This window comes from Drosophila miranda (genome assembly GCF_003369915.1).
Source record: "Drosophila miranda strain MSH22 chromosome Y unlocalized genomic scaffold, D.miranda_PacBio2.1 Contig_Y1_pilon, whole genome shotgun sequence".
NCBI classification, from domain to species: domain Eukaryota; kingdom Metazoa; phylum Arthropoda; class Insecta; order Diptera; family Drosophilidae; genus Drosophila; species Drosophila miranda.
This window is the reverse complement of record NW_022881603.1, coordinates 48,359,738-48,369,956: the sequence shown is the minus strand read 5'-3', so window position 1 is coordinate 48,369,956 and position 10,219 is coordinate 48,359,738. Positions and strand designations below refer to the sequence as shown.

General features: G+C 49.5%; 1 protein-coding gene across 1 annotated transcript; it reads right to left on the bottom strand.

Moving 5' to 3' along the window:
- Positions 1–2,851: 2,851 nt before the first annotated feature.
- Positions 2,852–4,796, bottom strand: LOC117189410 (4-coumarate--CoA ligase 4-like). Its single transcript, XM_033394538.1, has 4 exons — positions 4,230–4,796; positions 3,924–4,116; positions 3,750–3,872; positions 2,852–3,690 (listed from the first exon to the last, which is right to left on the bottom strand). The coding sequence occupies exons 1-4, from the start codon at positions 4,573–4,575 to the stop codon at positions 2,871–2,873; spliced, it is 1,482 nt and encodes a 493-aa protein (XP_033250429.1). The 5' UTR covers positions 4,576–4,796; the 3' UTR covers positions 2,852–2,870.
- Positions 4,797–10,219: the final 5,423 nt, after the last annotated feature.

Here is a 10,219-nt window from a genome sequence, read left to right as displayed (position 1 = left end):
TGTCCAGCGTTTTGACTTGCCTTCTCTTTGGGTGCCATGGGGCACCTGTGGCTACCAGCTACGTGTGAGTGGGGCTTGCCCTTTCCGACACAAAGGAAGCATTTTGCCTCATTGTGGCAGTCGCTTATCTTGTGCTCCTCAGACCCACAGCGGAAGCACCACCCGCTTCTGTCTACAGAGCTTTAGCAATTAAGTGCAACGTGGCCGACCTCAAGGCACCTGAAGCACTTTAACGGCAGATTTCGCTACCGTATGCGGCAGACGGACCATGCCACTTTAACCTTACCAACGGATAGCGCCTTCGTTGCAAGGGTCGCCGGCAGGCAAATAATAGCCCGCTGAGTACCACCAAAGCCTGGGCGCAAACTCTTAATGGCGTCCACATCGAGTGTAATCCCCATTTGCTCGCTGAAGGCCTTCCTCACGTCCTCCGAGGTAGCCATCTCATCCAAGTCGAGCATCTCTAGCCTCGTCTGCTGGGTGAGTGCTCGCGCCTCCGCCTTGCCTCCTAGGACAGTGCCTATGTCCTCGCGAAGCAGCTGCGCGGTCTCCTTCGAGGCGTCTTTGAGCTCCAATAGAAGAGCACCTTTGGCTGTTCGCTTCACTCTGCTCACACTCTCGCCGACCTTCTTCATCTTCTCGCTCTGGTTGCGGGGGCCGAGGTTAAGGATCTCCGCGTAAGTCATTTCCCCTTTTGGCTCGATGATAATAACATCCGGACGGGGCCTTGGCTTCCGGGCGTGCGCTCTGCTCTTCACCTTCTCCCATTCACCTTCGGTAGGTGCAGCTGATTCGGTCTTCCTTGCCGGTTGTTCGCGGGACTGCAACGTGGGATGGCCACTCATATTGTTTCTCCGCTTCGGCGAGCTCCTCGTCGGCTTGTCCAGCTTCCTTTTCGGCGCATCGTGTTGAGGGGAGCACTGCGTCTCCTGATCACGCCGCTCCACCCTCTCCTTCCTCTGAAACTTTGCGTCGAAGCTGTGAAGCGCGGACTTTTGCATCCGCGCTTCACATCATCCCGGTGTGTGTGTGTGTCAGTGTGTCCACGTACCCAGGGAGTGGGCACTGTTGAAAGTAACGGTCGCAATAGTTTCCACCACTTTTCAACCCTCTGAGGGCTCTAAGGCTCTGAGGGTCTGAGGCGAAATCAACGCACGGCAGATGTGCCACAGCGATCGAGGCAGGACACGTACTGGGGCGCTGCGGCACAGGACATGCGCCGCGGCATATGCGGGACTATATAGCGCTCTCACCCTGCCCAGATCCACCCAGAGTACAGAATATTCTTGTTTAATTATGGGCCACAAAAAAAAAAAAACAAAAAATACAAACAGGGCTATGTCCCGAATCGGGTTGGACTGGGCTGGGTTCGTCTCTCCACTCCCGTGGTACAGTTATGAGTATTGTGGAAGTTGCAGGCATTGTTTTCCTTGTTTACATATTATTGCATATGCTGCGGATATCCTTGATGAAACATTAAAGCGCTTGCATAAAGCGTTTCCTTTTTTTTATGAGCCCTGACTTCAGTTTGCTGAAATGCTGGTATTATTGAATATGGCTTACATTCTGGTCAGCGATTTCAATTTGAATTTAATTTCTCTATAAAACACCCAGCCAAACGTTTTATTTTCACAAATTCCATTGACGCATTCTTCTGCTTCGTCAAATTTTAATTTTTATCCAAAAAGACGTATTCAAAATCCAACACAAAAATTTATGGATGGAACAAGCGTACTGATGCAGCATCAGAGCCATTTATGCAGTCGATTTTGTCGAATTTGTAAATGTGTCCCTTGGAATTGACGAATAATTGAGCGAATGACCAAACTTCGGTTCATAGAAACACTCGAATGGGTATTCATATTCATTCCGTTCTGCATATGGATTAAAGACAAGAATGAAGGAAAAAAAGATGGGATGAGAGAGAGAGAGAGAGAGAGGGAGAGGGAGGGACATTGACCTCCTTTGCCTTCATCCTGTAACCGGAAATTGTTAAGCAATTGTGTGCCGAGCCTTGAGCTCCTCTCCATTAATTCACTCACTCTGCAGCTCATTCATACTCGTACAGCTAGTTGTTGGTCATGCAAATCCCTGGCACACCAATTTATACCTTGGGTGCAGTTTGCAAAGCCCCTGGATAATCCGCATTAGATGAAAAATGCAGACGGACGGCCACAACCGAACCGATTTCAGACCGGAGCGGACTGGACCATGTGCCGGGGCTCTACTTTACGGCTTAGCCGACTGTCACCTCCACCCCCACAGGACGGACAGATCCGACAGGACAGTATGGATAGCTGCGGACGGAGCACAGACAGAGACAGTGGTTCTAACTGATGCTATTACTGCTGCTCCTATCCAAACGGGGATGTAAAAGGGATGAGTTTAAAGCAAATTGAATCGTGTTTTGTCGAGCATTTTATTTCGGCATTTGTCAAATGTCGAAAATGTTCCAACTGGAGCCGAATCGAAAGTCCGACCCGACCCAAAACAGCACCCAATAAAATATGTATGTTTTGCCCATCGCCCATTGCCCAATGCCCACAGCATATTGAAATTTTAATTTTTCAATTCATTTTATGTAGAATATCTGTTCGACTTGCAGGAGGAGCCACAGGAGTGCCACAAATAACAAATTGCTTGTCATTGCGATGGCTCGGATGCCGGGGGCACGGGGCAGAAGGGCTACAGTGTCGTCCAAGGGAATTGGCTGCTGCATTTGCAATTTGAATCTCTATTAAAATTCATTGAGTACGAGTGATCGGCATTAGTCTAAGCTAAGCTTCGGTACTCGCACAGTGGTTCCAAGCTGATTTACGAAGGCTTTCTTCCGCACAGAAAACACAGTGTCAACCGTCTAGGATCAAACTTTATTCAGCCTCGATTCCCAACTGCTGTATCAGACCCAGGACCTTGCGTCGCTGCAACTTATCGTTGGATGTCTTGGGCAGCCTCCCGACAAAGAAGCCGCCGCCCCTGATGTGATAGGCGCCGCTCAAGTGCCGCTCCACAATGCTCCTTATCTGATCCGCCTTCAGACATTGACTGGCTGTTCGCACCACAGCACAGGCCGTGAGGTTGGTGTCCACCAAATCGGGCGCCCCGAACACACAGGCCTCGCTGACATCGGGGCTGAGTGTCCGCGCGGTTGCCTCCGGATTGCGGTAGAAGCCCTCCCAGTGATAGCGCAGGCGGGCGTATATGATCCCCACCTCGTTGATGCCCAGTGGCATCTTTAGTTTGTCCACGACGCGCAGCTCCACATTCCGCATTACCTTGCCCTCGCAGCCGAGCGGACCGCCGACGTTCTTGCTTAGTCCTCCCATCTCTGAGAGGCCGTAGCCGATAATGAACCTCTGGTTGCCGATCAGCTCGTACATGCGCCGGAAGACGGCCTTGCAAACCTTCGATCCGGCACCGATCAGCACTCGAACGGATTCCAGCTGGGCTTTCAGCTTCTCAAAGTCGCTGTCGTGCTTGGAGAGCAGTGCGATCTGGTGGGAGGCCAGGAAGAGGAAGGTCACCCGATGGGTGGCCACCAGCTGGAGCAAGTAGTCCACACTATAGGGTCGATTGGTGATAATGCGCCGGAATCCATTCAGCAGCGAGGCCAGCAGGATAATCGTCCCGGATATCCAGTACAAAGGACTAAAGGACAGCAGAATGCTGTCCCTAGTGTATGTATTGGGACTAAAAGGGGACCGAAGCGTTAGATTTGGGAATTATATGGGGTGAATCCGTCTGCTTACTTCTTGCAGTTGCAGAGCAAACTCCGATGTGAGCGGGTCACTCCCTTGGGCATTCCCGTCGTGCCGGAGGAGCACACAATGAAGGCCGTGTGATCGCCATGGAGCTTGGGACAGGGCACATATCTACAGAATTCAGTTAAGAGATCAGTGTGAATATTGGATTGTACAACTCACGCTGCTGCTGTGATGGATTCATCTTCGTTGAGCAGTTCGCTGACGTCTCGCACTCCCTCAAGCCGTCCATTCAACAGGTAGATGGTGGCAGGAGTGACTAATCTCTGATTGACCGCCTGGATTGTGGGATAGTTCTCCACATCGCAGAATATCAACTTGGGTTCTGTTATGTCATACATGTACTTGACCGTCTCTGAAGATAGAAATACAAGAAAGGGAACACCAGTTTCATCATATTTCTTTCAAGTTACGATCATTTTTCACTTGTGAATTTGATTTCAGATCAGTTTCCACTCCCAAACGTACCTTCTGCGAGCTCCGGATGCAGTGGATTTATCGGTATTCCTCGGAGCAGGGCCGCTATGACCACGCTGGTCAGATAGGTCGTGTTGTTCGCCGATATACCGATAACATCGCCCCGATACAGGCCCAGCCGCTTGAAGGCCTGGGCTATCCGTGCACTCTGCTGGGCCAGCTGGGCACCGGTAAGCTCCTCGCCGGTGGGGTCGCAGTGCTGCATCACCTGGTCGGCGTTGATCTGGAGCATGCGCATGATGACCTCGCCCAGGGTCATCTCAGGGCCGTAGAAGTCCTTGCCACGCGGTCCGAACCAAGTGCGCGAGGCGGCGTTGTAGTGCACCTCACAGCTCATCTTGCTAACTCGGCGGCTAACGATCGTCGATCAACTAAGTGCTTTACTGCGCCTCATTTCGGTTTTATATGCCCCCTTCATGGAACACTAGGAAACAAAAGCCGATAGCTGCTAATTAGTTGGACACGCGGCGCCGTCCCCAAATGTCGTCCACAGATGTCGCTGTCGCGGTTGACACCGGTGTCGTCGCAATTAGATGCTGATTTAGCCGATGAAACTAATTAAATCCCAGAGGCCAGACGGTCGGTCGGACTGAATGTCATGGAAAGTTTTCAATGTCTCTGTGGAGATAATGTTTTTTATCCCCAATCGGCCGACTAATTATTTCGAATTAAATAAAACTCGGCGCAGAAATAAAATTACGATATGTTCTTGAATGCGTGACATCCAAATTGCAAGTGTGGCTTGCCTGCCCTTTACATTGCCGCTCCGATCGCTAAGCGCAGCTTCGCTCGGCCGTCGTCGGTAGGCAGACGCAAAGCGGAGATAGCGAAGAGCGAGCTGGCAGAGAGCGTTTAGCAAGGCAAGCAAGCGCAGAGCTTTAACAAACAAATGAGTGACATAGACATAAGTAACAAACAAAATAAGCGGCTGAAGGCCAAGAATTAGGTGCTATTTGGCAAGAAGCTAATCGGCTGGGTTCTGCTCCGAACATTCACCCCCGTTGGAAGGCAAAGGCTATCAACAGATCCATCCTGAAGGGGCAGAACCGCTATTTTTCCGACGGCCCTCTTGAAAAGGCCTTTTTGAGTGCGGATGACGGCTACTCTGATGGTTCCATCTTTTCCTGGGATGACGCTCTCAATGCGGCCAAGCGGCCACCTTAATGGTGGCAGCGTTTCCTCCTTGATCATGACGAGCGCTCCTAGCTTGATGTATGGGGACGATGACCGCCACTTGCTCCGCTCCTGAAGAATCGAAAGATACGCCGTGCTCCATTTTCTCCAAAACGCCTGCTTCATTTGACACAGCCGCTGCCATCGACTAAGTAGGTTCACCCGGAGATGCGCACATCTGGCTCGTCGAATGCAGCTTTCGGGGCTCCATTGAGAAAGTGGTTTGGCGTGAGCACATCTAGATCATCGGGACTTTCTGTAATTGCATAAAGCGGACGGGAATTTAACAAAGCAGATATTTCACAAGCCAAGGTCTGAATTTCATCAAGAGTAAAAATGTAGGTCCCGACGATGCGATGAAAATGATATTTAGCTGCTTTAACAGCCGCCTCCCACAAACCCCCAAAATGAGGTGAGCGAGGGGGGATGAATTTCCAGTCGATTCCACTAGAAACGCAGAGATGTGACACAGCCGACGTATGAGGATCACTGAGGAACATTTGCCGAAGCTCCAAAAGCTCATTTTTTGCTCCTACAAAATTTGTAGCGTTGTCTGACCAGATGATTCGAGGTTTGGGACGTAGACTTATAAAACGCCTTAATGCTGCCAGAAAGGATTCTGTAGATAGATCCCGAACGACTTCCAAATGAGTTGCTTTGGTGCTAAAGCATACGAAGACAGCGATGTAACATTTGATAGGAGGCCTGCTTCTGACTTCCGACTTGTGATAAAAGGGTCCGCAAAAATCAACACCCGTTGTGTGGAATGCTGGATTAGTCCTTACGCGATCCGCAGGCAAGTTTCCCATGATATGTTCCCTCAGCACTGGCTTCAAACGAAAGCATCTAACACATTTGCGAATGATTCCCGCAACATATTTGCGTCCACCAATAGGCCAGAATTTTTGCCGAAGCAGTCCGAGCAATCCTTGAGCTCCTGCGTGGAGAAACCTTTCGTGAAAGAAGATAATAATAGAGACAGTGACAGGATGTCCCTTAGGAAGCAGGATCGGGTGCTTCGCGTCGTAGTCCAATTCGGCATTTTGGAGGCGGCCTCCAACACGCAGCAATCCAAAGCTATCCAGAAATGGATTCAGTGAGGCCATTGTGCTTTTTGGGGGTAGGGCCTGTTTGCTGGCGAGGGCCCTTATCTCTTCCAAAAATTGTTGCTGCTGTATTGCCCTTATGAGCAAATGCGTACCATTTTTGATGTCGATTACGGTAAGTTGACCCTTCGACCGCGCTATGCCTTTGTCCTTGAGAATGTAGAATCGATATATGTAAGCAAAGACGCCCTGCATGGATCCGAATGAGTTTTGAAATTTGCAATCGTACGATACATCCCTTTCGTTTGAAACAACCAATGCTGCATGACGACGTTCTGGTACATCGGTCGGCAATTGCAAGCCTGCAGGCCACTCTGAGCTCTCAAGACGCAAGAATGGTGGTCCAGAGATCCAAAGGCTGCTATCCATTAGTTTAGCGGGCGTGGGATCCACTTGATATGATGTCGGCAGGATTCAACTTTGTGGGCAACTTTGATGCCAAGTCATTCCAGCGGTGAGCTCCTGAATCCGCTGAACTCGATTAGAAACAAATATATTAAAATTCAATGGTGATTCTCGAATCCAGGCAAGGGCTATGGACGAATCCGACCAGCAATGTATTTGGCATGGAGCTGATAATCCCTTAACTATGGTGGACACTAGTTCGGCTAATACGAGGGCAGCGGACAGCTCAAGCTTGGGGATAGTCATACTTTTCAAGGGCGCGACTCTGGATTTAGAGCATAAGAGATGACTTTGCACAATGCCAAGAGCTTCCGAACGCATGTATACACAGGCGCCATATGCTGCTTGCCTCGCATCACAAAACGCGTGCATTTCTAATCTGGCTTGCTGCCGAAGCACGTAACGTGGAAACTTAAAGTTTTTAACCATCGACAACTGCGAAGTCAGCTCAATCCAAGTCGTATGTAGATCCTGGGGCAGGCTTTCGTCCCAATTCAATTTTAGGCTTTCGTTCCATAGCGACTGCATAAATATTTTAGCTTTTGTGATGATGGGAGAGATGAGCCCTAGAGGATCGTAGAACCTAGCTAGTGTAGACAGGACCGCACGCTTCGATATTGGGCCTGCAGCGGTTCCGACGTGAGCGAAGCTAAACAGAAGATTGTCCGTGGTGTTATCCCAAACTAGACCAAGCGCCTTGGTTACTTCAGTCCCGTCATGAAAGGTAAGGAACTTTTCGCCATCCGCTTCCGATACGCCTTCCAAAGCAGCGGGTTCATTGGAACACCATTTACGTATGGGAAAACATCCTTTCGAAAGTAGCTCCTTTACCTGCTGACGAATCTTGATGACAGAATCCATGCTGTCCCCTCCAGATATGAGATCATCGACATAGAAATCTCTTCGAACAACATCAGCGCCAAGCGGAAAACGCAACTCTTCATCATTTGCCAATTAATGCATAGCACGAATTGCTAAGAAAGCGGCAGGTTTGGTTCCGTAAGTAACAGTCTCCAACTTGAACACCTGAATCTCCTCCTTCGGGTCATTGAGCCATAGGATGCACTGCACGTGCGTATCGGGATGGGAAACGCGTACACAGCGGTACATTTTGCAGATATCGCCACACAAGGCGACTTTAAAAAAGCGGAAACGAAGCAGAGTTATCAGAATTTTAGGTTGGATGGTGGGTCCAGCCATAAGCGCATCATTCAGTGATACTCCAGACGCTGTTTTGGCAGATCCATCGAACACTACGCGTAATTTGGTGGTTGTACTATCCTGCTTGTGGACGCAATGGTGAGGCAAGAAGTACTGCGGGAGGTCTGACTGCCGCGAAGCTGACGACATGTGTCCTAAATCACGATACTCCTGGAGAAACTCCATATATTTTTCCTTAAGCTGTGCATTTTTTGCTAGCTTCCTCTCCAAATTGAGAAATCTACGTAGCGCCTGCTGATACGATTCTCCTAATTCCTCTAGACTGAATTTGGTTGGCAAACGCACGGAGTAAGCTCCTTACTCTAGGCGAATGCAGTTTGTGACGAAATGCTGTTCGCAATGAACATCTTCCTCCGAAATTGATGAGGGCGAATAATCTCCATCGACTTCCCAAAACCGCCTTACAATATCGCACAAATTAGTCTCGCAAGCGGAGATGACAGGGGGATCTTCAACGGCTGCTAGCGCCGCACGGGCTTTCTCAGAGTTTTTAATACTTCCTGACACTATCCAGCCAAGTTTCGTCTTCTGCAATGTTGGAAATTGGTCTGACAGTCGAATCTGTCCAACACACATTAATTCGAAGAACAAACCAGCACCTATCAGCAGATCGACACGCTGGGGCTTGGCGAAATTAGGATCAGCCAGTTTTAGATTCTTTGGCATTGGCCAATCCTTTGCGTCTAGGCCGAAGTTAGGCTGCATTCCTGTGATTGAGGCAGTGATAATTGCAGAGAGGAAACCGCGATAGCTTTCGTCTTGAGATTGCAGGACGATGTCCACAGCCTTGCTGGATGGTAGAATTGACTCTCCAATACCGGCGATTTGAACGTGAGACGGGTGAGGATCTAACTGCAGCTGATTGGCGAGTCTCGATGTTATAAAGTTAACCTGAGAAGCGGAATCTAAAATGGCACGACATGGAATAAGCGATCCAAAACGGCCCCTGACATATACGATTGCAGTAGCTAGCAGCACGTTTTGGCTAGGCAGAGATTTTTGACTCGAGGGGGAGGGCTAATATATTTGCTTGCTACTAGGGCACTTGCAGGATCATGCTGGGTCGATTCCGTGCTCGGCGACGGCAACTCAGCGTCAGCGCCCGACTGCATGTGGAGCAGTGTGTGATGCTTGGATTGGCAATTTCTACATGCCCCTGACTTGCAGCGTTGCAATGAATGGCCTTTGTTGAGGCAGTTTAGACATAAATGGCGCTTCTTCACCTCCTTGTATCGAGAAAAAACAGGGAGATCTATAAATGCCTGGCATCGGGATATGTAGTGATCGGAGGATTTGCAATACTTGCATGTTGAGCTATTATGATCGTTAATGGAGGTGATTAGGGTGCTAGGTTTACTTTCTCCCACCTGCTGGCTAGGAATTGTTACCATAGCCGATCCCAAATTTTCCAGCATCCGACATCTTGCTTCCAAGAATGAGGCCATGCTTGACCACCGAGGCAATCCTGACGTCGGCAAGTTCTCTTCCCATTTCTCCTTGGTCTTGTGGTCCAATTTCGTGCCTATGATGAAGATCAGCAACCCATCGGAAATCTCCTGCGGGGTCGCCAAGGTCTGAAGTGCACGCAAGTGCGAATTGATTTTGTCGCTGAGCGCGCGCAAGCCGATAGCTGAGCCCTTCTCCACCCCTTGCAGCCCGAAAAAAGCCTTGACGTGTGCCTGAAAATGTAACAGTTTATTATCGAATCGCAACATTAGTAAATTCAACGCCTTGTCGTAATTCTCCTCAGAAAGTTCCAAGGAACGAATCGTATCCAGCGCAGCACCATCTAGACATCCACGAAGATATTGGAATTTTTCGATGATTGGTATACGATGGTCTTTGTGCACCATTGGCGAGAACATCGAGTTGAATTATGGCCAATCCATGTAGGTTCCACCAAATCGAGGAAGCTGCAGCACGGACATTCGAGAACGGCCTCCAATATCATATGCGAACAAAGACGAATTCTCCTCGAGACTATGGCGAGCCGTTGAATGAGCGGTATTAACCGTGCGAGCAGCCATCAACTCCCGCGGCAGTGATATAAACTTTATTGCGCGAGCTCCAAATTGC

What these genes read in the sequence shown, in the direction of transcription:
- LOC117189410 (XM_033394538.1), bottom strand. Translation starts at nt 4,575, where the DNA reads ATGAGCTGTGAGGTGCACTACAACGCCGCCTCGCGCACTTGGTTCGGA. An exon ending in GCATCCGGAGCTCGCAGAAG is followed by an intron (nt 4,117 to 4,229) that starts GTACGTTTGGGA and finishes TTCTATCTTCAG; the next exon opens with AGACGGTCAAGTACATGTAT. An exon ending in GAATCCATCACAGCAGCAGC is followed by an intron (nt 3,873 to 3,923) that starts GTGAGTTGTACA and finishes TGAATTCTGTAG; the next exon opens with ATATGTGCCCTGTCCCAAGC.